Source organism: Macaca nemestrina, chromosome 10 (assembly GCF_043159975.1).
Source record: "Macaca nemestrina isolate mMacNem1 chromosome 10, mMacNem.hap1, whole genome shotgun sequence".
NCBI classification, from domain to species: Eukaryota; Metazoa; Chordata; class Mammalia; order Primates; family Cercopithecidae; genus Macaca; species Macaca nemestrina.
In genome coordinates, this window is record NC_092134.1 from 12,583,208 (window position 1) to 12,610,681 (window position 27,474).

The following is a 27,474-nucleotide window of genomic DNA, read 5'->3' on the forward strand; positions in this document are numbered from 1 at the left end:
CTACAGGCACCCGCCACCTCGCCCAGCTAGGTTTTTTTTTTGTATTTTTTATTAGAGACGGGGTTTCACCGTGTTAGCCAGGATGGTCTCGATCTCCTGACCTCGTGATCCGCCCGTCTTGGCCTCCCAAAGTGCTGGGATTACAGGCTTGAGCCACCGCGCCCGGCCAATCATTAACTTTCAGATCCAACCACAGGCCAAGTAAAATTCCTGCAAGGACAATAAAATCAGAACAATCCTCATGCCCCTGAGGAATTTTCATTCCACTTGGCCAAGGCCAGCTTTGTAACTGCTGAAGGCCACTATGAGCCATAACTGCAAATATGCCACTTAAAAGGCAGGGAACATTTTATTCCTGGAAAAATATCAAGAGACAAACCCCATGGGGTTCAAGAAGGGGTGCCTTGTCCTTAAATCATATAATCCAAAGTGAGGAATGCCTATTACTCAAGATGAGTTTGTGTTGGCAGATGCTGATTTCATTAAATAACCTTTCTTCATTATGTTCCACTTTGGTGAACTTCTCCCTTTGTCTCTAGGAGTTTGGGTCTCCTATGGCTTACACATTTGACCTTCCCAAGCCTCATGTTAAAATCTGATCCCCAATATTGGAAGTGGGGACCTAATGGGAGGTGTTCGGGTCAGGGGGGATGGACCCCTCATGAACAGATTAATGCCCTCCCTGGGGAATGGGAGAACTATTCTCACATTCATTCCTGAAAGAGCTGAGAGTGATGTCTGCCACTGGATCCAAGTGGGAATGGCAGTACATTCGTGTGTGTTTGATAGCCCTGAGCACTCCAGCCTCTGCCCTTACCACAGAAGGGATCTGCAGTAGCTGGTGTGTCCAGTTTCATGAAGTCTGCTTCAATAGCTTGGCTGAAGGTTATTTTGAAACTGGGCACAGGAACATGGTTGTTTTAAAACAGGCTGCCACCTCCTCCCCGCCTTGCTTCCTCTCTTGCCATGTGATCTCTTCACAAGCAGGGACCCCTTCACTTTGTGTACCATGAGTGGAAGCAGTCTGAAGCACTCACCAGATGCCCAGTTCTCCAGCCGGCAGAGTCATGAGCCAAATAAAACTTTTTTTTTTTTTTTTTTTTTTTGATAAATGACTTGGCCTCCAGTAATCTTTTATAGCCACACAAATGGACTGAGACAGCATCCAAATAGTTTGACATGTGAATTGTTTTACTCTTAAAAGGTAATCAAAATGTCACCTTTATTCTTACCAAAACGTTTGAATCCATTCATTAGAAATCATACAAGTCCAAACTGTAAGATATTCTATGAAACTGGCCATGGGAAGGGAAAAAAAAAAAAAAGGGGATATGGGCAAAGGAACGGATCAAAGGAGACTAAAGAGACTTGACAACTAAATGCAGTGAGTAATGGGATTCTGCCCTGAGTTGAAAATAAAGGACACTGAGACAAATGGGGAGACAGAAATATGCACCATATTAGATACTATTATGGCAGTGGAATTTCTCTAATATGATCATTGTGGTTCTATAGGCGAATATCCCACTTTCTTTGGCATGTATCTCCTAAGTACTTAGTGGTAAAGTATCATTCATGATATCTGCAACTTCTTTTCAACACAGAAAAAAGAGAAAGCAAATATATAACAGCAAAATAACAACAATTAGTGAATCTAGGTCAAAAGTATAAGTGTTCATAATACTATTCTTTCAACTCTAAGTGTGAAGTTTTCCAAAATAAAGTTGAAAGGAAAAAAGCAATAGCAATAAAGCCTAGTTAAAAAAAAAAAAAAAAAAAAAAAAAAAGACCAGCCTGGCCAACATGGTAAAACCCTGTCTCTACTAAAAATACAAAAATTAGCCCGGCATGATGGCAGGCACCTGTAACCCAACCCCAGCTACTCAGGGGGCTGAGGCAAGAGAATCACTTGAACCCGGGAGGTGGAGGTTGCAGTGAGCCGAGATTGCGTCATTGCACTCCAGCCTGGTGATCAGGAGCAAGACTTCACCTCAAAAAAAAAAAAAGTATTTGGCATAACTCCTGGGAGCTACTTGCCAATCACCTCTTAAGTCCAGCAGTTTTCAGGATCCCCTCCCTTCCCACCTCACCCCCACAATTATTTCATGTTCCTTGACTTTAGAATCCTCCTTACCAAAGCTCAATTCTTATTTCTCAGTACAAACTGCTATAATCATATAAGAAACATCCATATCAACTGTCTAAAGAATTGTCAAGATGATGATTCTACACTAGCCCCAAAGAAGTTAATACGGACTTCTTACAAGGGCACATGTCAAGCTGTCCATCCAACTTCCTCACTTATCTGAATGCAGGAATGCTGAGTATTGCTTGTTATCTTAGAGATTAATAAAGCGGTTTCACAGCAAGCCTCACTAGCCTATCATCCCCCCACCCAGCTCCAAGGAAGCTGCTTTGGCTAGTTGCAGTATAACCACCACAATCTTCCCCTCTCAAAGTAAAGAGAAATGGCTTATTTTATGTAACAGATAAATACCACCTGAATCAGAGGTCCTAGAACCAGAGACCAGTTAAAATTGATGGTGTATCCCCAGCCCCTACAATAGTATCCAGTACACAAGTATCAAATGATTTTTAAAATATTCTAAACTCTGATTCTGCCTCAGCTATTCTTGGCCTCTTTCCTGGGTACGTCTACAATAACATCTGAGGACTAAATCCACTAGCTTTCCTCTTAAGAAAGCCTCCCATGATTATTAGAGTCAGTGCAACATTAGCCTGTTAAGTCTCTCCTTTTCCAACAGAGGGGACGTCCATGACATAATCTGCCCTCAGCCAACTCCACACTGCCAAAAGCTCCGACAGGCAGTGAACTTCCCTCCTACCCATGAGATGACTCAATTTGTCCAGCCGTATTAGAATGAGAGGTAACAATCCCTGGAGGAGGTTCCCATAATAATGAGCAGCAGAGTTCATGTTAAATACCCTTGGGCTGCTTCACAAGCAAAGGATTTACCTGGGCAAAGGAAGGGAAGGGAGAGTCTTCTTCCAGACTCCCAACGCAGAATGAGGGACTGCCCTGACTGGCAGTGGGTGACAGAGGGGTCAGCAGAAAGTCTGAAAGGGAACCAGAGACCTGATTATATTCGTCACGTTCCAAGGAGTGTCCTTAACAAGAGAGATGAGTGAGCCCTGAGTCAGGTCTGGAAAATTACAAATCATCCCCTCAAAAAAAAAAAAAAAGCAAACATTGATCCAACTTTCAACTCTCCCATGTTCTTAAAAAGCCAACAATATCACCTGTGAAATCAGTGACCATAGGAAGAGGGAAAAGCTTCATGGTTACAGTAACACTAGGAGTCATGGTAGAATCTACTCCTACCATAAGAAAAAGTCTCTGCTTTTGAAATGTGACACTTTTCACAAAGGCTGGCTCTCAAGGCTAGGTACTGTCAGGGACTGATTTTACACGTATGAAACACCTCCAAGAAAAAGATAAAATTTTAATCAGCTCAGCCTTTACATTCCCGATAGTAGACACTATGACCTGGGAATATTCAATCAGAATCCAAGACACATCAACAAGATCCAGCATGAGGGTGCAAACTTTCCCCCGATACTCCCGAGGTAATACACTTCTCTATCCTTTCTGACTACAGCTGAACACTTCCCACAGATGAGTCTATCCACTACCCTGAACAGTGTTGGACAAGAAGGGCCCTGTTCTCTCCCCAGCAGCAGGCCCTCCCATGGTCAGTACTCTTATTACTAGGACCAGCCAATTGCTCTTGCTTAAATACATTCAGAGCTTAAACTTTCAGAAAAGCCGGGTGCAGTGGCTCACGCCTGTAATGCCAGCACTTGGGAGGCTGAAGCGGGCAGATCACCTGAGGTCAGGAGTTCAAGACAAGCCTGGCCAAGGTGGTGAAACCCCATCCCTACTAAAAATACAAAATTAGTTGGGCATGGTGGTGGACACCTGTAATCCCAGCTACTTGAGTACTTGAGAGGCTGAGACAGGAGAATCACCTGAACCTGGGAAGTGGAGGTTGCAGTGAACCAAGATCATGCCATTGTGCTCCAGCCTGAGTGACAGAGCAAAACTCCATCATAAACAAACAAACAAAAAAACCCCAAAAAAACACACAGCTGGGTGTGGTGGCTCATGCCTGTAATCCCAGCACTTTGGGAGGTTGAGGCGGGAGGATCACAAGGTCAGGAGATCGAGACTATCCTGGCTAACACGGTGAAACCCCATCTCTACTAAAAATACAAAAATTAGCCAGGCATGGTGGCACACGCCTGTAGTCCCAGCTACTCGGGTGGCTGGGGCAGGACAATTGCTTGAACCCACGAGGGGGAGGTTGCAGTGAGCCAAAATTGCACCACTGCACTCTTGCCTGGGCGACAGAGTGAGACTCCGTCAAAAACAAAACAAAACAAAACAAAAAACAGCTTTCAGGAAGGATAGTATGTGAAAACACAATCTTGGTATCACAGATATGCTGGGCACAGTGGCTCAAGCCTGTAATCCCAGCATATTGGGAGGCTGAGGCAGGCAGATCACTTGAGGCCATGAGTTTGACACCAGCCTGGCCAACATGGCGAAACCCCATCTCTACTAAAAATACAAAAATTAGCAGGGTATGGTGATGCATGCCTGTAATCCAGCTACTAGGGAGGCTGAGGCACGAGAATTGCTTCAACCTGGGACGCAGAGATTGCAGTGAGCCGAGATTGTACCACTGTACTCCAGCTTGGGTGACAGAGCAAGACCCTATCTCAAAAAAAAAGAAAAAAAAAAATGCATATCACAAATAATGTATTTAATGATCTGCCACAGTCCTTCATATGCTCCTTTCTCAGTTAAGCAGAAGAGCGTCACAGTAGTGCAGTCCTCAAGAACCAGGTTCTAATCCCAGTTCTTGCCACTAAGTACCTGCCTCAGCCACAGGTTCCTAATCTGCAAAATGATATGCATATGAATACAATGATCACCAAAAGTTTTAAATATTCCAATGATGGACACTTTGTTAAGAATGCCCAGGCCGGGCGCGGTGGCTTAAGCCTGTAATCCCAGCACTTTGGGAGGCCAAGATGGGCGGATCACGAGGTCAGGAGATCGAGACCATCCTGGCTAACACGGTGAAACCCCGTCTCTACTAAGAAATACAAAAAAAATAGCCGGGCGAGGTGGCGGGCGCCTGTAGTCCCAGCTACTCGGGAGGCTGAGGCCGGAGAATGGCGTGAACCCGGGAGGCGGAGCTTGCAGTGAGCTGAGATCCGGCCACTGCACTCCAGCCTGGGCTACAGAGCGAGACTCCGTCTCAAAAAAAAAAAAAAAAACAAAAAAAAAGAATGCCCTACAGAGGCCAGGCACGGTGGCTCACGCCTGTAATTCCAATAGTTTGGGAGGCCAAGGCAAGTGGATTACCTGAGGTCAGCTGGCGGATCCCCTGAGGTCGGGAGTTCGAGACTAGCCTGACCAACATGGAGAAACCCTGTCTCTACTAAAAATACAAAATTAGCCAGGTGTGATGACGCGTGCCTATAATCCCAGCTACTGGGAGGCCGAGGCAGGAGAATCGCTTGAACCCAGGAGGCGGAGGTTGCAGTAAGCCGAGATTGCACCATTGCACTCCAGCCTGGGCAACAAAAGTGAAACTCCATCTAAAACAAAACAAAACAAAAAACAGTCCCAGCTACTCGGGAGGCTGAAGCAGGAGAATGGCGTAAACCCGGGAGGCGGAGCTTGCAGTGAGCCGAGATCGCACCACTGCACTCCAGCCTGGGTGACAGAGCCAGACTCCGTCTCAAAAAAAAAAAAAAAAAATAGCCGGGCGAGGTGGCGGGCGCCTGTAGTCCCAGCTACTCGGGAGGCTGAGGCAGGAGAATGGCGTAAACCCGGGAGGCGGAGCTTGCAGTGAGCCGAGATCGCGCCACTGCACTCCAGCCTGGGTGACAGAGCCAGACTCCGTCTCAAAAAAAAAAAAAACAAAAAAAACAAAACAAAACAAAAAAAAAAAAACAAGAATGCCTGAGAAATCAGTCATAAGCATCAAAAAGTATCTCTCTTGGCGAGGTGCAGTGGCTCACACCGGTAATCCCAGCACTCTGGGAAGCTCAGGCAGGATCACTTGAGCCCAGGAGTTCAAAATTGCAGTGAGCTATGATTGCACCACAGCACTGAGCAAGATGCTATCTCTTAAAAGCAAACAGGCTGGGCGCAGCAGCTCCCACCTGCAATCCCAGCACTTTGGGAGGTTGAGGCAGGCAGATCACTTGAGGCCAGGAGTTCGAGACCAGCCTGGCCAACATGGAGAGACTCTGTCTCTACTAAAAATACAAAAATTAGCCAGGCTTGGTGACGCACACCTGTAATCCCAGCTACTCAGGAGGCTGAGGCCGGAGAATTGCTTGAACCCAGGAGGCAGAGGTTGCAGTTAGCTGAGACTGCACCAGTGCACTCCAGCCTGGGTGACAAAGCTAGACTCTATCTCCCAAAAAAAAAAAAAAAAAAAAAAAAAAAAAAGCCATCTGCCAGGCTTATCAGATGAAGATCACAAAAGAGAATTCTCTGAAATTATAGTAGCTCTTTAAGTGTTTAATTTCATAACACTTTAAACATTCTTTATATATAAGACAAACTTTTTTAAGACTAAAGGCCCATTTGAACATTTCAATCCAATCTCATTCCTTAGAATGTAACACTACCACCAATTTGGAACACATCTGTCTCAGTATTTTTTTTTTTTTCCACAGGGTCTGGCCGTGTTGCCCAGGCTGGAGTGCAGTGGCCCAATCTGGGCTCACTGCAACCTTTGCCTCCTAGGCTCACTCAAGCCACACCCCCACCTCAGCCTCCCGAGTAGCTGGGACTACAGGTGCACACTACCACACCCGGCTAAATTTTGTTTGTTTGTTTGTTTTTTTTAAATTTTGTATTTTTTGTAGAGACAAAATTTTGTTGGTCTTGAACGCCTGAGCTCAAGGGGATCTGCCCACCTCGGCCTCCCAAACTGCTGAGATTACAGGTGTGAGCCACCATGCCTGGCCTTCAATTCTCCTCTATACATTTCATATTTTTTTATTTCCTCCCCTGCCTTCTAGCAGAAGTTTTTCTATGCATTTACATATATATATAAATATAAACCCATAATGAAATGCTTTAGTTTTGTGGTGGTGGTGTTTTTTTTTAAAAACCTACAAATATTTATTCTTGTTCTACAAATTACCTTCCCATTAGTACATGAATAGAACTATTCTCTTCTTCGACAGGTGTGAATGTTTTTTTTGTTTGAGACAAAGTCTCTCTGTTGCCCAGGCTGGAGTGCAGTGGTATAACCTTGTCTGCTGCGACCTCTGCCTCCCAGGTTCAAGCAATTCTGTTGCCTCAGCCTCCTGAATAGCTGGGACTACAGGCACCTGCCACCATGCCCAGCTAAGTTTTGTATTTTCAGTAGAGACAGGGTTTCACGGTGTTGGTCAGGCTGGTCTTGAACTCCTGACCTCATGATCCACCCACCTCGGCCTCCCAAAGTGCTCAGGATTACAGGCATGAGTCACCACGTCCGGCCTTTTGGTGTGGAATATTTTATAATATAAATACTATAATTTAGTCATTTTCTTATTGGTAGGCTTTCCAACCTTTTTCTTTTTTTGGAGCTATTATAAACAATGCTTCAATAAAAAGACATGTACAAAGAGGTTTAGGCATACAGGGGAGTATCTCAAACATAAAAACTAGAAACAAAAACAGCTGGGTCAAAGGGAAGAATCCAGGTTCAACTATCCTGCCTAAAGAGCTCCTTGAGGTGCTTAGAAGCGGGCAGGGTAAAGCAGTCAGCATAGCAAGTGGGAAGGATGAATAAACATTAAGAATTTGATGTACCTCAGGACTACCAAAGTAAGGTTATGCTCCTGAAGTCCACACCATGCTGGGTGGGCCGGGATTGTAAATTCAGACACCAAAGCTTTGCATAAGGTCTACCGGATGGGTGAATTTATTAAATTTCACCTGTTTACCTGCATGGGAACCTGGACTTCTGCTGAGAGGAGAAAGGGAGAGGGCCCCGTGGCCCTCGGTGCTGGTGGGACCCAAAGCAGAATCGGAGGAGCAGGTATAGGAATTGAAGGCAGGAAACTGCTGTAGATTCTCGAGGGGAATGTGGACTTCTGGGTCTGCAAAAGAAAGATAACCCTTGTAAACCCATTCATAGAATTCTTCAATTTTTTTTTTTCTTTTTTGAGACAGGGTCTCACTCTGTCACCCAAGCTGGAGTGTAGTGGTACGATCTCTGCTCACTGCGTCCTCTGCCTCCCAGGCTCAAGCAATCCTCCTACCTCAGCCTCCTGAGTAGCTGGGACCACAGGCACGTGCCACCATGCCCAGCTAATTTTTTGAATTTTTAAAGATACGAGGTTTCACCATGTTGCCCAGCCTGGTCTTGAACTCCTGAGCTCAAATGATCTGCCCATCCTGGCCTCCCAAAGTGTTGGGATTACAGATGTGAACCACCACGCCTGGCCTAAATTTTTCAAATAGTTTCCAACAGTTGAAGACACCATACATGCATATCCCCAAAAGATCTAGAGGATGCAGACAAGCTAAAACCCAAATTTACAATACTGTCCTTCTATAATGTCTTTAATATAACTTTGTTCTAACGATTAGTAATTGAGGCTGGGTGACAAACATGGGGGTTAATTACACTGTTCTACTTGTCTTGATATTTCCATAATAAAAAGGTTAAAACAAAAAATCCTATTCCTGAAATATCAGTTTTCTCAAAGTTCAGGACATGTGCCAAACACCTACACAATGTTGGGACCCCAAGTACACACTTACCCCACTTGAGATATAGAATGTATGTTTCCATGCCATATGGAGTCAAAATACCACAGTGCTTTTCTTGGCCAAGGACTCAATTCCTTGTTTTCTGGTGGATAACGGGACCTCATGTCACACTAATCTCCTGGATTCAATAAAGCTTATTTTGAAGAACCAGATCAAAAGGCTGTGCTTACTGCTATGAAAGATCTCTTAAATCCAACTTCCTGCACTTCCTAGTCTATCAAGGTTTCCATCTTATCAGACCCTCCTGGCAGACCTGCTGTGTACAGCTATCAGCTTTAATACAGAGTCAGTGATCCAGAAAGCATGGGGAACAATGGCCCCCAGCATTCTTAGCAAAGCCCCAATTCCCATCTCTTGAACAGGTTTATATCGCCCACTATTACCAACGCTGAATTTCATCTTCATCTTTACTATGTGCTAGGCACTTTGACCCATATTAACTCATTACATTTGCAAGCAAGACTATTAAGGAGGTGCTCTCATGATTCACATTTAAAAGCTGAAGAAAACAAGTCGCTAAGGTCTGGCTCCCAGGTCTCAGACAGAGTTCCAGACAATGATGTACAGCAGTACTAGTCAAAGATGAGAGTTCCTGAACTTACACTTGCCCTGTTTCTTGTTCTCCTCTATTTCAATCCTGCGCTCTCGGCGGCGTTCCTCCCGAGCCTTCTTTTGGCGCTGACGTTTCCTCTTCTCAATGTCATCTGCAGATTGGTCAGGTTGTAAAGAGGTAGACCCAGGACAACCTACCCATCACCTCCTCCCAGTATTAGCAGCTAAGCCCACACCAGTAGGCCCAGCTGGACTAGATGAACAGATGAAGTGTTTAGGAGGCACTAGGATTCATGATACAGTTCCGTAAGTTTCCTCCCACACTGGATTTCTAGCCACAAGCATCCCTGAATCCTACTATAAAGAGAAGCAGAGCAGGGGCATTCTCACCTGAGAACATCTCTAGGGTTTCCTTAGAGACCACAGGAGGTTGCAAAGCCAGTTCACAGATGCTGAACTCACAGGTGAGTGGCAAGTGAGAGAGGTATCTATGACGCTGTCGAACATCCTACATTGGAAAAAGGACCAATACTCAACTAAAGCAAACCTAACTCTGAAAGCAGGGGGTCCTAACCCAGATATCCAACAATATATACATAACACAGCCAGCACTGGGGCTGAAAACAGTAGTGCTCAATTATCCTCATTTTGAAAAGTCAAAGAGAAACTGTCAACCTACAGCAAGGTGGAATAAGCAACCAAATCCCGTTATTTTTGGTTTGTGCTGCAAAGGAGTGAATTGAGTCCGGCAACAAATAATCTAAAACCAATCAGCTGTTTCTGATTTAAGGGCCCACAGCTGAGGGGGATGAACAGCAAAGATAAAAAGTTATTTGTTGGCGGAAAAACAGAACAAAAAAAAAGTGGGGGCCGGGCGCGGTGGCTCAAGCCTGTAATCCCAGCACTTTGGGAGGCCGAGACGGGCGGATCACTAGGTCAGGAGATCGAGACCATCCTGGCTAACACGGTGAAACCCCGTCTCTACTAAAAAATACAAAAAACTAGCCGGGCAAGGTGGCGGGCGCCTGTAGTCCCAGCTACTCAGGAGGCTGAGACAGGAGAATGGCCTGAACCCGGGAGGCGGAGCTTGCAGTGAGCTGAGATCCGGCCACTGCACTCCAGCCTGGGTGACAGAGCGAGACTCCGTCTCAAAAAAAAAAAAAAAAAAAAAAAAAAAAAAGTGGGAACCACTGACAGAATAACTGGGAAGGAAAATAAAGCAGATCTCCCTACTAAAAGACACTTGGCCTGAAATAGTAGAAATGAAGCCCAATATTTTCTTTTTTTCTTTTTTTTTCTGAGACATGGTCTTGCTCTGTCACCCAGGCCAGCTCACTGCAGACTTGATCTCCCGGGCTAAGGTCATCCTTCTGCCTCAGCCTCCTGAGTAGCTGGCACTACAGGTGCACATCATCACACCCAGCTAATTTTTTTTGTATCTTTTGTACAAATGCCCTGGCTGGTCTGAAACTCCTAGCCTCAAGCAATCTGCCTGCCTAAGCCTCCCAAAAGTGCTGGGATTACAGGTGTGAGCTACCACACCCAGCCCATTTATTTTCGTTTCTATTCTTCTCCTGCATGTTTGATGAAAAATTTATAGTACTCAAAGAGTCTAATTTTAAATCTTACAACAAATTTGTGACATTTCTCCCAAGCAATAAGGAGGAAAACAAACAAAAATAAACTCCATCTTGAATAAAAGGAGGAAATATCTACATCTCCAAACTACAATCAATGAAGCAGGGAGCAGCACTCATGCTGAGGGGGCACCTCACTTACAAAGAATTCACAGCACCATCACTGACAGGAAGACTAAAAATACAAAAACTAAAGGCCTTGAAGGTTTGTGAACTTAGGATGGCTAAGCCTACCTCAAAGAGATTAGGTTAATATTGCTGCCTGACCCTCCATTTCTAGAGGAAGGCCTCACCTCAGACATGGAGTAGCCAGCAATCTCCACCACAGTTGCTGAGATCTTCTCGGGGCTCCTCTCCAGGCTGCCGTACTCCCGCACGAGACAGCGCACATTCACGGGGTGCAGGAACATGTGCTGCCCATCTTCCGCTGAGGACAAGAGGCTCTATCACACACCAGTCTCGGCCAGTCCCCAGAAGGCCCCTCACCCCTCCCCATGCCCAAGGGCTCAAGCCACCCAAGCCCCTGGACCTAGTGGCGCTCCTCTGCTTACAGCGCAGGGTCGCATCTGAAACACCTCTGTGGCAACCCAGCCCTCTCCTCAGGCACCCTCACCTTGGTAAAAGTAGTAACAAGGAGAGCTGCTGAGGTGTGTGAAGCCTGGCTTGGTGATGGGTTCCTGCTGGCTGGACTCAGTGCAAATGGTTCCCTCTTTAAGATTGTCATCTGCTAACTCCAAGTCATCACAGGCCTCTGGCAACCCCTCAGGCTCTGGTTCAGACACTGCTTCCTCCTCCTCTACCAGAGGGAGAGCAAGAGGTCTAGAAGGAGTGTCCAGAGAACAAACTTCCGTGGTTTCTTCATCGAAGGCAGACAGATACTCCAGCACACCCTGTTACAGCAAACTCTAGATCAACAGAAAGTATATCTCCTGCTTTCCGAAAGCAATGTGGCAAATGTAGGCCTAAGAACCAAGCTCCCTAGATGTTTATCTTAGCTGTCGTGTTCACTGATTTAACACCCCTGGGGAAAGAACTAGTAACAAGCATACAGAAAATACTCATTGTCCCCTCTTCTCTTGAGAAGGTTTAGATCTCACAGTAATGCCTACCAGCTCAATGACAGTATTTGAGGAATGGCAGCCACTTAGTAACAGGAACACACTAACCTTCCTGGGTTGAAAAACAGACTCCTTCGCCAACGGAGCCATCAGCACCAGTTGTTCCAAAGCAGCCACAACACCAGTGACCTCCCCTTTGCTTCCAGCCAATCCCGACAGAGCCTCTTCCCGAGTCTAGCGTGGCCAGAGAAAACACCAGAGAAGGTTAAGTTTCCAGAAACACACTTAGCTTGAAGGGCAAGGGCTTAGAATGGCCTCTCAACAGGATCAAAAGTTAAAAGGCAATGAGACCCAATGGGAAGGAGGTTAGGTGCTTAAATATCTCAACTTTGAGAGAAACAGGAAGCAAAAAGCATGCAATACCCACTAAGAATTGGAATCTGCTTAGAATCTGACACTGGGGAATGTAAATTAGTTCAGCCAGTGTGGTGATTCCTCAAAGACCTAAAAAGACAGAAACACCATTTCACCCAGCAATCCCATTACTGGGTATATAGCCAAAGGAATATAAATCATTCTACTATGAAGACACATACGGCCAGGTGTGGTAGCTCATGCCTATAATCCCAGCACTTTGGGAGGCTGAGGTGGGCGAATCACCTGAGGTTGGGAGTTCAAGACCACCCTGACCAACATGGCGAAACCCCATCTCTACTAAAAATACAAAATAGGCCGGGCGCGGTGGCTCAAGCCTGTAATCCCAGCACTTTGGGAGGCCGAGACGGGCGGATCACGAGGTCAGGAGATCGAGACCATCCTGGCTAACACGGTGAAACCCCGTCTCTACTAAAAATACAAGAAAATTAGCCGGGCGAGGTGGTGGGCGCCTGTAGTCCCAGCTACTCGGGAGGCTGAGGCAGGAGAATGGCGTGAACCCGGGAGGCGGAGCTTGCAGTGAGCCGAGATCGCGCCACTGCACTCCAGCCTGGGGCACAGAGCAAGACTCTGTCTCAAAAAAAAAAAAAAAAAAAAAAAAAAATACAAAATAACCCAGGCATGGTGGGGCATGCCTGTAATTCCTGCTACTCGGGAGGCTGAGGCAGGAGAATCGCTTGAACCTGGGAGGCAGAGGTTGTGATGAGCCAAGATCACACCACTGCACTCCAGCCTAGGCAACAAGAGTGAAACTCCGTCCCCCCAAAAAAAAAAAAAAAAAAAGAAAAACTAAATATCGCATGCATGTTCTCACTTCCAAGTGGGAGCTAAATGATGAAAAACACGGACACATAGAGGGGAACAAACACTGAGACCTATCAGAGGGTGCAGAGTGGGAGGAGGGAGAGGATCAGGAAAAATAACTAATGGGCACTAAGCTTAATACCTGGGTGAGAATCTGTATAACAAACCCCCATGACATAACCTGCATTTGTACCCCTGAACTTAAAAGTTAAAACAAAACAAATAAAAAAAAGAGAATCTGACACTGACAACACTACAAAAAACTTCCAGAACAGAAATCTAAGAATATGAAACTAACCTAGTTTTTACAAACTATGCTCAGACAGAGGCCCAGAGTAGTAGGCCCACCCACCTCAGCCTGGACAGTTCTAATTCTATGTAGCCTTTCTTATGCCTGTAATGGCATTTGAACAAATATGGCTGCAATGTATTACAGTAAGAAAGCAAAAGTTAAATATACAGGACTCTACCCAAGGATCCCTTAGGAGTCAGGGAGAAGGGAATTCAAATACCAGCTGCATCCCTTACTAGCAAATTACCCAACCCATGATTCTGTTTCCTCATCCATGAAAGGGGATAGTGCTATCTACCACACTAGAAGTTTAAGTGAGATAAATGTGCATAGCACCGGTCCTATCAAATGCTAATCACTCAATAAATATGGGCTTCTACTGCTCTAAGCTAGATCAGTGGTTCCAGTAGTGTGGTCTGGGGATGAGCAGCCATCAGAATCACCCTAGAACTTGTTATAACGCAAATTACTGAGCCTACTGAGCTTAACCTATGCAATCAGTATCTCAAGGTGGAGCCTAACAACCAGTGGTTGTGATGCTTCAAAATTTCCTGTTGTGGAAGATCCAAGACCCAAGGAATTCTATCCTTGTGTAATTATTGCCATTTCAGGCACTCCTAAGGCATACTGGGCAGGCCGTAATACTTTCTCCACAATGTCTCTCAAAACACCTCTAGAATAGAACCCTAAGTATTTTCCCAGAAAACAAAAAACTCTTCCTTGCTTTAAGAACATAGCTAATCTAAAAAACTCCACTGTCACAATTAGTTATAAAATCATTTTGACTTGCTCCTTTCAGCTCTAGAAAGAGCTTTAAAAGCCCTAGGTTAAACCTTCTCTGCTGTCATCAAACAAAGCGCAAAACAAATTGGCTTTTTTAGACATTTTCTGCTTATTGTCTTAAATGTGGAATGGAACTAATTTAACCCCAGTGTCCATCAACTCACCCCCAACACAGTGAAAAGGTTTAGCATTTCTGGTTTTCACCAGAGACTGCCGAGAGAGTGAAAAGGTTTTAGCGTCTTCAATGCATCCTCTCACCTTGAGCTCCTGGATAGCTGCCTCAATAAAGCAGGACTCGGGAGTGTGCTTCTCCTCTGCCAGCTGCTGCTCTAGTGCTACTTTCTCCTCCAGAACTACCCGGTGCAGCACCTGCTCCTTAGAGGCCAGCAGCAACTTGGAGTACTGGCTGTGTTGTTCATCTATAAGAAGGCCAGCAAGATCAAAGAAATTCAACACTCAAAGTTCATGACGGTGTAGCTAAATAGGAATTTTCAAATACAGCCTTTTCTTTGGGGTGAAAATGGGATAATTCCCTAAGAAAATAATTTAACAACAGTCTTAAAATAAGGTCTGTAGCTCTGTTCTTGATACAAGAAATCTAAGAAACCCAGAGATGCAGTCTAAACTTCAGTCACACAACGTTTATTATTACAGCATTGTATGTAATATCAGAAAAACTCAAACCAGCCAGGCACCGTGGCTCACACCTGTAATCCCAGCACTTTGGGAGGTCGAGGCGGGTGGATCACTTGAGGTCAGGAGTTCGAGACTAGCCTGACCAACATGGTGAAACCCCGTCTCTACTAAAGATACAAAAAATTAGTTGGGCGTGGTGGTGCATGCCTGTAATCCCAGCTACTCGGGAGGATGAGGCAGGAGAACTGCTTGAACCCGGGAGGCAGGGGTTGCAGTGAGCCAAGATCATGCCACTGCACTCCAGCTTGAGCAACAAAAGCAAAACTCTGTCTCAAAAAAAAAAAAAAAAAAAGAAAAAGAAAAGAAAAGCTCAAACCAACCAGTAAAACCAACAATAAAGAATAAAGAAATGGGCCGGGAGCGGTGGCTCAAGCCTGTAATCCCAGCACTTTGGGAGGCCGAGACGGGCGGATCACAAGGTCAGGAGATCGAGACCAGCCTGGCTAATACGGTGAAACCCCGTCTCTACTAAAAAATACAAAAAACTAGCCGGGCGAGGTGGCGGGCGCCTGTAGTCCCAGCTACTCGGGAGGCTGAGGCAGGAGAATGGCGTAGACCCGGGAGGCGGAGCTTGCAGTGAGCTGAGATGCGGCCACTGCACTCCAGCCTGGGCGACAGAGTGAGACTCCGTCTCAAAAAAAAAAAAAAAAAAAAAAAAAAAGAATAAAGAAATGGTGGCCCAGCGCAGTGGCTCACACCTGTAATCCCAGTACTTTGGGAGGCTGAGGCAGGTGGGTTGCCTGAAGCTAGGAGTTCGAGACCAGCCTGGCCAACATGGAGAAACCCCATCTCTACTAAAAATACAAAAAATTAGCTGAGTATGGTGACGGGAGCCTGTAATCCCAGCTACTCAGGAGGCTGAGGCAGATGTCTTGAACCTGGGACGTGGAGGTTGCAGTGAGCCGAGATCACACCACTGCACTCCAGAATGGGCAAGAAAGCGAGACTCCATCTCAAAAAAAAAGAAGTTCAAGACCAGCCTAGCAACACAGCAAGACCTCATCTCTGCCAAAAATAAAAAATTAACTACACCACCATGCCCAGTTAACATTTTTAAATTAAAATTTTAATTTTTAAATTAAATTTAAATTAAATTGTAATTAATTAATTAATGGCAGGCTGAGGCAGGAGAATTTCTTGAGCCTAGGAGGTCGAGGCTGCAGTGAACCGTGACCATGCCACTGCACTCCAGCCTGGGCGACAAAGTGAGATTCCATCTCAAAAAAAAAAAAAAAAAAGAGTTAATGACATGACAGTATGTTCATTAACCAAAATTCTGTGGACACTGAAAATGGTTTTCTTTTTTATTTATTTTGAGATGGAGTCTCCCTCTGTCACCCAGGCTGGAGTGCAGTGGTGCAATCTCAGCTCATCACAACCTCTACCATCCTGTGTTCATGCAGTTCTGCTGCTTAGCCTCCTGAGTAGCTGGGATTTAGGCATGTGCCAACACAAATTTTTTTTTTTTAAAGTAGAGATGGATTTTCACCATGTTGGCCAGGCTGGTCTCGAACTCCTGACCTCAAGTGATCCACCTGCGTTGGTCTCCCAAAGTGCTGAGATTACAGGCGTGAGCCACCAAACCCGGCCTAGACGTGTTTTTCTAAGTGGTCAATTAGGGACATGGAGAAATACAGATGCTGACTTGCAAATCAAATCCCAATCTCACAAAAATATACATGCATAGAAAAAATATATATAGATAAGGTTATGGGATGCCTATGAGTAAAGGGATCATGGATGACTTACTTGTTTTACTTCCCTCCTCCACATTTTCTGTACTTTTATTTATTTATTTATTTATTTATTTATTTTTATTTATTTTTTTTTTTTTTGAGAGACAGAGTCTCACTTGTGTCGCCCAGGCTGGTTCTAGCAATTCTCCTGCCTCAGCTGCCAAGTAGCTGGAATTACAGGCGCACGCTGCCACACCCAGCTAATTTTTTGTATTTTAGTGGAGACGGGTTTCACCGTGTTGCCCAGGCTGGTCTGGAACTCCTGAGCTCAGGTAATCCACCCGCTTTGGCCTCCCAAAGTGCTAGGATTACAGGCATGAGCCACTGTGCCCGGCCCACATTTTCTGTACTTTCTAAGTAGCTTAAAACAATGTTATCTTCAGACCTCCCTGATATGCCGTTTTCCTACCCTCAAATATCCTAGTATCTGCCCAGAGTTAACATTTGCAAATTTGATTATGTATCCTTCAAACCTTTTTCTATATAATTATATACGCACGTTTATAAAGAAATAAAGGTTTTGGCTGGGTGCAGTGGCTCACGCCTATAATCGCAGCACTTTAGGAGGCCAAGGTGGGCAGATCACGAGGTCAGGAGATCCGAGACCATCCTGGCTAACATGGCAAAACCCCGTCTCTACTAGAAATACAAAAAATTAGCCGGGTGTGGTGGTGGGCACCTGTAGTCCCAGCTACTTGGGAGGCTGAGGCAGAAGAATGGCGTGAACCCAGGAAGTGGAGCTTGCAGTAAGCCAAGATCGCGCCACTGCACTCCAGCCTGGGCGACAGAACGAGACTCAGTCTCAAAAAAAAAAAAAAAGAAAAAGAAATAAAAGTTTCATCATAAATGACAAATAATAACATCTTGTTCTGCAGCTTATTTTTCATTTCATGTTTTTTTTTTTTTTGGTCTCAAAAAAAAAAAAAAAGAAATCTCAGATACAAGTTTCATTCTCGTAAAATCAAATGGGCCGGGCACGGTGGCTAGTGCTTATAATCCCAGCACTTTGGGAGGCAAGGTGGGCAGATCACCTAAGCTCGGGAGTTCGAAACTAGCCTGCCAACATGGTGAAATCCCGTCTCAACTAAAAATACAAACTTAGCCAGGCGTGGTGGTGTGCGCCTGTAGTCCCAGCTACTCGGGAGGCTGAGGCATGAGAATCGCCTGAACCCGGGAGGCGGAGGTTGCAGTAAGCCAAGATTGTGCCACTGCACTCCAGCCTGGGTGACAGAGCCAGACTCCGTCTCAAAAAAATAAAAAATAAAAATAAAATTTATCAATATTTTATAGCATCTATCATTTCAGCCTGGCTCGAAAATCCACCCATATCTGAGGATTTTTTTTTAAATCAATACACTTTTTTTTTTTTTTTTTTTTGAGACGGAGTCTCGCTCTGTAGCCCGGTCTGGAGTGCAGTGGCTGGATCTCAGCTCACTGCAAGCTCCGCCTCCCGGGTTTATGCCATTCTCCTGCCTCAGCCTCCCGAGTAGCTGGGACTACAGGTGCCCGCCACCACGCCCGGCTAGTTTTTTGTATTTTTTAGTAGAGACGGGGTTTCATGGTGTTCGCCAGGATGGTCTCGATCTCCTGACCTCGTGATCCGCCCGTCTAGGCCTCCCAAAGTGCTGGGATTACAGGCTTGAGCCACCGCGCCCGGCCATCAATACACATTTTTAATGTTTTAAGTTGTTAAGCATTTAAACAGTCAAAATCACTAGGAAAAAAAATACTACACACACATATTTACCACCCAAATGAGAACACACAATCCTTCAGACAGATGCACATCTAAGGATTTACAAAAAAATTATATTTTCTTTTAAATAAAAGGGTTAAAACTTTCGGATTTTTTACATTTACTTCTTCAATCTATCTGGAATTAATTTCATGAATGGTATGAAATAGGATTACTTGTCCCCAAAATTTAAAGAACTCACCTCCTAGACGAATGGGATGGTCTACATTCATCCATTTGGATTTGGGCAAAGCCACCAACACCCCTTTCTCCCTCTTCATCAGCTGCATCGTAATGGTATCACCAACAACATACTGACGTGACTCTGTGGCAACAACACTGAAACATGGACACTCATATGTAGCAGGGCAAGGAGTGAACAGACTAGAATCTAATTGAGTAAATGTCTCAATCTCACCTCTTGAGATCCTTCTTATGCACAGAACTGTAACAGATGGGACATTTACTCCATGTCTTCTCACTCAGTGAAAGATAGTGCAGGATGCATGCCCAGCAGAAGATGTGTCCACAACGGGTTATCTTGGCTGCAGTAGGTGGATAGAGGCATATTGGGCAAGATGGCACTTCATGGCTACAAATGCGCTGAAACAAAATGCCACCAGAAGGCTCACTGCTTGCAGAATTGATTAGGGACTGTTAAAAGTTACAGGCCTCTCTACTCTCTCATCCCCATCTCTCTCATCTCTATCCCTGTACATTCTTATACTCAACATATCTTCCTAAAACTGTTTAACAATGTAGATACATGTATGACAGCTCTTTTTTTTTTTTGAGACAGAGTCTCGCTCTGTCGCCCAGGCTGGAGTGCAGTGGCGCAATCTCGGCTCACTACAAACTCCGCCTCCTGGGTTCACACCATTCTCCCGCCTCAGCCTCCGAGGAGCTGGGACTACAAGCGCCCGCCACCACGCCTGCCTAATTTTTTTCTATTTTTAGTAGAGACGGGGTTTCACCATGTTAGCCAGGATGGTCTCAATCTCCTGACCTTGTGATCCGCCCGCCTCAGCCTCCCAAAGTGCTGGGATTACAGGCGTGAGCCACCGCGCCCGGCTTTGTATGACAGCTCTTTAAGCAAATCACTAAGGAAACCATAACAACAGTTTAATACAATAAAACTAATACACCCATAGGTATTTGGGGGGTTCTACTTTACATAGAAAAAAATTACAAATCACTATATTCCCATTTATAAAAAAACTTAATATGTATGCATAAAGGCCTAAAAAGGGTCTAGAAGTAATCTACCAGTAATTTCCAACAGAGAACACATTAAAAAGACTTCACTTTATATGACTAATTTTTTTTTAATAAAACAAGTTTTTATGCCTTCTATGCCATTCTCAGATGATTTTATACATCTTCACAGTAGTGAGAGTTCAAGCTTTAAGGTCAAAAGGCCCTGCTCATTTAAAAAAAAAAAAAAAAAAAGGGCCCATCATTTTGAAATTATTGTTCTTCAACAGACACTCTATAAGGACCAACAAGGGGATACCAAGAGTTTGTAACTTCAGTAGAAAACACATCAGTGGCTTTGAAAGTGCAACTGAAGCTGGGCATGGTGGCTCACGCCTGTAATCCCAACACTTTGGAAGGCCGAGACAGGTCGATCACTTGAGGCTGGCAGTTTGAGACAAGCCTGGACAACACAGTGGAACCCCATCTCTAATAAAAATCAAAAATTAGCCAGGCATAGTGGTACGCACCTGTAATCCCAGCTACTCAGGAGGCTGAGGCACGAGAACTGATTGAACCCAAAACGTGGAGGTTACAGTGAGCTGACATCCCGCTACTGCACTCCAGTTGGGGTGATAGAGCAAGACTGTCTCAAAAAAAAACAAAACAAAACAAAAAAAAAAGCCAGGCACAACGGCTCATGCCTGTGATCCCAGCACTTTGGGAGGCCGACGTGGGGGGATCACGAGGTCAGGAGATCGAGACCATCCTGGCAAACACGGTAAAACCCTGTCTCTATTAAAAAAAATACAAAAAATGACAGCCGGGCGCGGTGGCTCACGCCTGTAATCCCAGCACTTTGGGAGGCCGAGGCGGGCGGATCACAAGGTCAGGAGATCGAGACCACGGTGAAACCCCGTCTCTACTAAAAATACAAAAAATTAGCCGGGCGCAGTGGCGGGCGCCTGTAGTCCCAGCTACTCGGGAGGCTGGGGCAGGAGAATGGCGTGAACCCAGGAGGCGGAGCTTGCAGTGAGCCAGGATCGCGCCACTGCACTCCAGCTTGGGCGACAGAGCAAGACTCCGTCTCAAAAAAAAAAAAAAAAAAAAAAAAAAAAAAAAAAAATTAGCCAGGCGTGGTGGCGGGCGCCTGTAGTCCCAGCTACTTGGGAGGCTGAGGCAGGAGAATGGCGTGAACCAGGTGGCGGAGCTTGCAGTGAACCAAGATCGCGCCACTGCACTCTACCCTGGGTGACAAAGCAAGACTCCGTCTCAAAAAAAAAGTACAACTGTGTGGCTCATTCATGTGCTCACCTGCCACAAGGCTGGGGCCTTCTTTGATAGTGACTGCTATGAATGGTTGCCATTGAAGCAATGGCCCTGTAATGAGCCCAACCCAGGTCAGGAGGGTAAGGGGTTATTACTTCCCAGCTTACATATCTTCAGATCAGAGCCTTTCACACACCATCCCTACAGGCCAGAGCCAGTTAGTCACAAAATGGACTCCAGGAAGAACCAGGAACTGACCTCTGGGAAACATCTATAGAAAGGCCAGGCAGAAAAGGTTGTCAAGCAGTGAACACAGCCAACAGCTGCTGCGTCAGCACAGTGCCTTTATTTAGCGCTGTCTCCCATTCATAGCTTATGGGCTTGGCTGAGCTACTCACCACTTGTTCCACAAAGTCCCAGTTAACTAATGTATCAGGATCAGCAAAATGAGCTGTGTAGTCTTGGTCTTCACACACCACAAATTGGCAGCTAGAAATAGGAAAGAAGACAGGAAAAAGCTAGACTGTTAGAATCTACCAATAAGCCCTCGGCAGAAATTGTCATCTATTCACTTAGAAATCAAATGCAGGTCATTAGCAGCTATGGTTCATGAGGCACTGCACTAGGACCTCAGCCTCAGTTCTGAACTCCGGCTTTGGAAAGAACCCAAAGACGCAGCAGGCAGAAGTCTAAATCCATGAACTGTTTTCTTCTGCTTCCAAGTCCAGCCAAATTCCCTGAAGGCATCCCTTGAACTAAAATTAACCTAGACTGTGACTCCATCCAACAGCAGTAGGCCAGATTTCCTCTCACCCCTTAGAACCCCAGAAAATAGCTAGTCTTCAAGGCAGTTGAAAAGACTGTTCACGGCCAGGTACCATGGCTCAAACGTGTAATCCCAGCACTTTGGGAGGTCAAGGCGGGTGGATCACTTGAGGTCAGGAGTTAAGAGACCAGCCTGACCAACAGGGTGAAACAACATCTCTACTAAAAATAGAAAAGTTAGGCCAGAAGCGGTGGCTCATGCCTGTAATCCCAGCACTTTGGGAGGCCAAGGCGGGCAAATCACAAGGTCTAGAAGATCAAGACCATCCTGGCTAACATGGTGAAACCCCCTCTCTACTAAAAATACAAAAAAAATTAGCTGGGCGTGGTGGCACGTGCCTGTAGTCCCAGCTACTCAGAAGGCTAAGGCAGGAGAATCACTTGAACCCGAGAGGCAGAGGTTGCAGTGAGGCGAGATCACGCCACTACACTCCAGCCTGGGCGACAAAGGAGGACTCCGTCACCAAAAAAAAAAACACACTGTCATCACTATTTGAAACCAGTTCATATAAAGTACAAAAAGGTTACTTCAGTCTAGATCCTAGGTCAAATCTTAAATTATGACTAAGGCCACACAAAAGGAAACAAAAGGGGATCATATTTGAGCAAATATATGCCAAGCACTTCAACTTGTCACTCAATTGTCCCTTAAGAAATTTTCTCCTCCTGGTTGGGCGCAGTGGCTCATGCCTGTAATCCCAGCACTTTGGGAGACCAAGGCGAGGGGATCATGAGGTCAGGAGATCAAGACCATCCTGGCTAACATGGTGAAACCCCATCTCTACTAAAATTACAAAAACAAAATTAGCCAGGAGAGGTGGCAGGTGCCTGTAGTCCCAGCCACTCGGGAGACTGAGGCAGGAGAATGGCATGAAGCTCCAGGAAAGGCAGAGCTTGCAGTGAGCCAAGAGATCACGTCACTGCACTGGGCAACAGAGAGAGACTGTCTCAAAAAAAAAAAAAATTATTATTCCTGGCCGGGCACAGTGGCTCATGCTTGTAATCCCAGTACTTTCGAGGCCGAGGCAGATGGATCACGAGGTCAGGAGTTCAAGACCAGCCTGGCCAATACGGTGATCCACCCGCCTTGGTCTCCCAAAGTGCTGAGACTACAGGCATGAGCCACTGCATCTCTATAAAAAAAAAAAAATACAAAAATTAGACAGGTGTGGTGGTGCGCACCTGTAGTCCCAGCTATTTGGGAGGCTGAGGCAAAAAAATGGCTTAAACCCAGAAGGCGGAGGTTGCAGTGAGCCGAGATCACGCCACAGCACTCTAGCCTAGGTGACAAAGCGAGACTCCGTCTCAAAAAAAAAAAAAAAAAAAAATTTCCTCTTCCTTATAAAGGAGAGGCTGAATCTCAAAGCAGTTAAGTAAGTTACCTAAGGTCAAAGGCCGAAACAAGATTCAAATCTGGGTCCAATTCCAAACATGTTTTCTACCTCATTATGATACTAACACAGTTATCTAAGCATTAAGTACCAAAAACATCCACCTGGAAAGTGGGTAAAAGGAAGGAATGGTGGGGCAGTGGTGAACAGAAAAAGAACGAGACCAATTCCCTTTCTGCTTCTTTCCCACAATAGCTTAAAAAAAGCCTCTTCACAGCGGCACCACAGTTATCCGGAAGAGTCCCACTTTCCCTTTTCTCTGAGGAGTAGCAATACTCACTTGGCCTGTAAAAAGAGTTCCTTGTTAAAAGGCTTATGTCCCCACTTGTTCCTTTTTCCCCAGCTACCATGTCCACTGCCTTCAAAGTGACCCGTCTGGCCACGGGGTTCAAAAGTGAAATTCAACAAGTGGTTCAGGTTGATCTTCTTAGGACCAGAGAACTGGGCAGGGCTAAACTCTGCCCGTTGAGCCTCTGCTACCTAGGGAGAATGAGAATTAATCAGTATTTCAGATTAGGATGACACTTACTGATTTACAGCAGAAACCCAGAAAAAAAAAAAACCCTCCTTCTACACAAATCTTTTTTTTTTTTTCCCCCAAGACGCAGTCTCACTCTGTCACCCAGGCTGGAGTGCAATGGCACAATCTTAGCTCACTGCAACCTCTGTCTCCCAAGTTCAAGTGATTCTCCTGTCTCAGTCTCCTGAGTAGCTGGGATTACAGGCGTGTGGGATTAAACCATGCCCAGCTAGTTTTTGTATTTTTAGTGGAGACAGGGTTTCGCCATGTTGGCCAGGCTGGTCTCAAACTCTTGACCTCAGGGCCTCACCTCAGCCTCCAAAAGTACTGGGATTATAGGCGTGAGCCACCTTGCCAGCCTACATAGCTTAAAGTATTAACTAAAGGCCTGGCATGGTGGGTCACACCTGTAATCCCAGAACTTTGGGAGGCCAAGGAAGGCAGATCACTTAAGTTCAGGAGTTCGAGACTAGCCTGGCCAACATGGTGAAACCCCATCTCTACTGAAAATACAAAAATTAGTCGGGGGCAGTGGTGGGTGCCCGTAATCCCATCTACTCAGGAGGCTGAGGTGGGACAATCACTTGAACCCAGGAGACAGAGGTTGTAGTGAGCCGAGATCGCACCACTGCATTCCAGCCTGGGTGACAGAAACCCTGTTTCAGAAAAAAATAAAAAATTTTTTAAAAGTATTAACTAAAAAGGCTGCTTTTTATATGGAGTAGCCATTCTTTTATTCCTTTTTCAAAAAATTAAATAAGACTGGGCACGGTGGCTCACGCCTGTAATCCCACCACTTTGGGAGGCCGAGGCGGACGATCACTAAAAATACAAAAAAATTAGCCAGGCGTGGTGGCAGGCACCTGTAATCCCAGCTACTCGGGAGGCTGAGGCAGGATAATCGCTTGAACCTGGAAGTGGGAGGTTGCAGTGAGCTGAGATCGTGCCACTGCACTCCAGCCTGTGCAACAAGAGCGAAACTGTCTTTAAAAAAACAAAACAAAACAAAAAAAAAAACCCAGCATGAATGCGTCTAGCTATCTTGAATCACAAAGATTTACTTAACTGGATTAATATTTTCAACAGTCCCATAGGACTCCTACACCTTCACTCTTGTTAACTACTTGTTCTTTGGTCTGCTTCTGGCAAAGTGGGCCTGTGTAGCCACACTCTGGAGGTGGCTTGCAGGCAGAGCTGCTAACTGCCCTAGGTTCTGGATCCTACCAGACCTCCCATCTAAGACACAGTTATTCACTGTTAATTAAAACCGACAGAACTGGAACATGTAGGCAGACTAGCTCTGTGTCCAGAAATAAACCCAATCAGCAGATTCAGCAACAGTTTATAAGGTTGGCCAAGAAACCATACGAGAAACACCACTGCAAGCAAAGATGGAAGAAATCACATCAACGTGTATTTCAGTCCTCTTAACATTCCCAAATTGCATTAAAATGAATGGAAGTCAGCTAGGGCATTTCCTAACTCCCCTTTCCCATTTAATGTTATAAACACTTCGCTAGTCACCTCAAATAGCTGCACACCATTCATGATGTTGCATGGGTATACCAGAGCCTAATGCCCTATTGTATGGCACAGATTGTTGGAGAGCTTTTCCACTGTTTCAAGATAATGCTGTGAGAAACACATTTTTTGATACATTTATGCGCAAATACTTGAGCACCTACAATTATTTCTTTTGAATGTACAGGAGGAATTATTGGGTCAAAGGAAAGGCAAACTTCAGGCTTTTGCTGCTTAGTCAAATTTGAAGATTTTTGCTAAGCAGCACTTGCACATACAAAAAGAGATATGATGAAAGGCAATTTCTCTTCCAGAGGCAATGAACATACTCTGAGATATTCTATACATACAGAACCATGGTATATAACCTTTGATATGGTTTGGATTTTGTCCCTTCCCAAATCTCATGTGTAATCCCCAATATTGGTGGAGGGGTCTGGTGAAAGGTGATTAGGTCATGCGGGCAGACTCCCCCCTTGCTGTTCTCATGACAGTGAGTTCTCAGGAGATCTGGTTATTTAAAAGTATGTAGCACTGGCCGGGCACGGTGGCTCACGCCTGTAATGCCAGCACTTTGGGAGGCCGAGGCAGGTGGATCACGAGGTCAGGAGATCAAGACCATCCTGGCTAACATGGTGAAACCCTGTCTCTACTAAAAACACAAAAAATTAGCCAGGCATGGTGGCGGGCACCTGTAGTCCCAGCTACTCGGGAAGCTGAAGCAGAAGAATGGTGTGAACCCAGGAGGCAGAGGTTGCAGTAAACCGAGATAGCGCCACTGCACTCCAGCCTGGATGACAGAGTGAGACTCCGTCTCGAAAAACAAACAAAAAAACAAACAAACAAACAAACAAAAACTATGTAGCACTTCCTCTTACGCAGTCTTCCTCCTAAGATGTGTCTGCCTCCCCTTTACCTTCTGCCATAAGTTTCCTGAGGCCTCCCCAGCCATGTTTCCTGTACAGCCTGCAGACCTGTGAGTCAATTAAACCTCTCTTCTTCATAAATTACCCAGTGTGAGGTAGTTCTTAATAGTAATGAGAAAATGGACTAATATAACCTTTAAAAATAAATACAAAGCTAGACACGGTAATGCACACCCGCACTCTCGGCCACTCAGGAGGCTGAAAAGGGTCAAGTGAGCCCAGGAATTCAAGGTTGCAGTGGACTATGATCACACCTGTGAATAGCTACTGCACTCCAGCCTGGGCAACCGGGTGAGACTGTGTCTAAAAAATAAAATCTAAAATTTAAAAATAAAATCAGGATGGGCAACTGGGAGTGGTGGCTCATGCCTATAATCCCAGCACTTTGGGAGGCTGAGGTAGGCAGATCACCCAAGGTCAGGCTCGGGAGGCTGAGGCAGGAGAATCGCTTGAACCCGGGAGGCAGAGGGTGTAGTGAGCCAAGATCACACCATTGCACTCCAGCCTGGGCATCAAGAGCAAAACTCCACTTCAAAAAAAAAAAAAAACTAGGATGGGCACAGTGGCTCACATCTACAACCCAGGGCTTTAGGAGAACAAGGAGGGAGGATCATCTGAGGCCAGGAATTTGAGACCAGCCTGGACAACACAGGGATGCAATGTCTCTACAAAAAATTTAAAAATTAGCCAGGCTTAGTGATACATGCCTGTAGTCCCATCTACTTGGAAGGCTGAGGTGGGAGGATGATTTGAGCCCAGTAGGTCAAGGCTGCAGTGGGCCACAATCATACCACTGCACTCCAGCCTGGGCGACACAGTAAGACTCTGTCTCAAAAATAATAAATTAAAAATAATGAAATACAACTGGGGGTATACCATACAGTCAGATAACTTCCTTTTTTATATTAACAACCAAGCTTAAAGATAACACCACATTCTGGGCTGGGCGCAGTGGCTCATGCCTGTAATCCCAGCACTTTGGGAGGCCCAGGCAGGTGGGTCACAAGGTCAGGAGATGGAGACCATCCTAACACGGTGAAATCCCATCTCTACTAAAAATACAAAAAATTGGCCGGGCGCGGTGGCTCATGCCTGTAATCCCAGTACTTTGGGAGGCCGAGGCGGGCGGATCACAAGGTCAGGAGATGAAGACCATCCTGGCTAACATGGTGAAACTCCATCTCCACTAAAAATACAAAAAATTAGCCAGGCGTAGTGACAGGCGCCTATAGTCCCAGCTACTCGGGAGGCTGAGGCAGGAGAATGGCATGAACTCGGGAGG

At 45.5% G+C, this 27,474-nt stretch overlaps 1 protein-coding gene across 3 annotated transcripts in view; it reads right to left on the reverse strand.

Moving 5' to 3' along the window:
- LOC105495512 (ring finger protein 10) overlaps positions 1-27,474 on the reverse strand; it is a 48,158-nt gene that overhangs the window by 2,509 nt on the left and 18,175 nt on the right. For 2 of the 3 annotated variants that reach the window (XM_071070963.1, XM_071070964.1), the window contains exons 3-14: positions 23,506-23,705; positions 21,408-21,498; positions 18,965-19,149; positions 18,749-18,885; positions 14,638-14,798; positions 12,174-12,299; positions 11,621-11,897; positions 11,301-11,434; positions 9,761-9,878; positions 9,421-9,522; positions 7,987-8,142; positions 2,978-3,078 (exon numbers count right to left, since the gene is read on the reverse strand). In XM_071070963.1, the coding sequence (XP_070927064.1) occupies positions 2,978-3,078; positions 7,987-8,142; positions 9,421-9,522; positions 9,761-9,878; positions 11,301-11,434; positions 11,621-11,897; positions 12,174-12,299; positions 14,638-14,798; positions 18,749-18,885; positions 18,965-19,149; positions 21,408-21,498; positions 23,506-23,705 (1,788 nt within the window). The remainder of the gene's footprint in view (positions 1-2,977; positions 3,079-7,986; positions 8,143-9,420; positions 9,523-9,760; positions 9,879-11,300; positions 11,435-11,620; positions 11,898-12,173; positions 12,300-14,637; positions 14,799-18,748; positions 18,886-18,964; positions 19,150-21,407; positions 21,499-23,505; positions 23,706-27,474) is intronic. The other variant, XM_071070965.1, reaches the window with a different exon arrangement.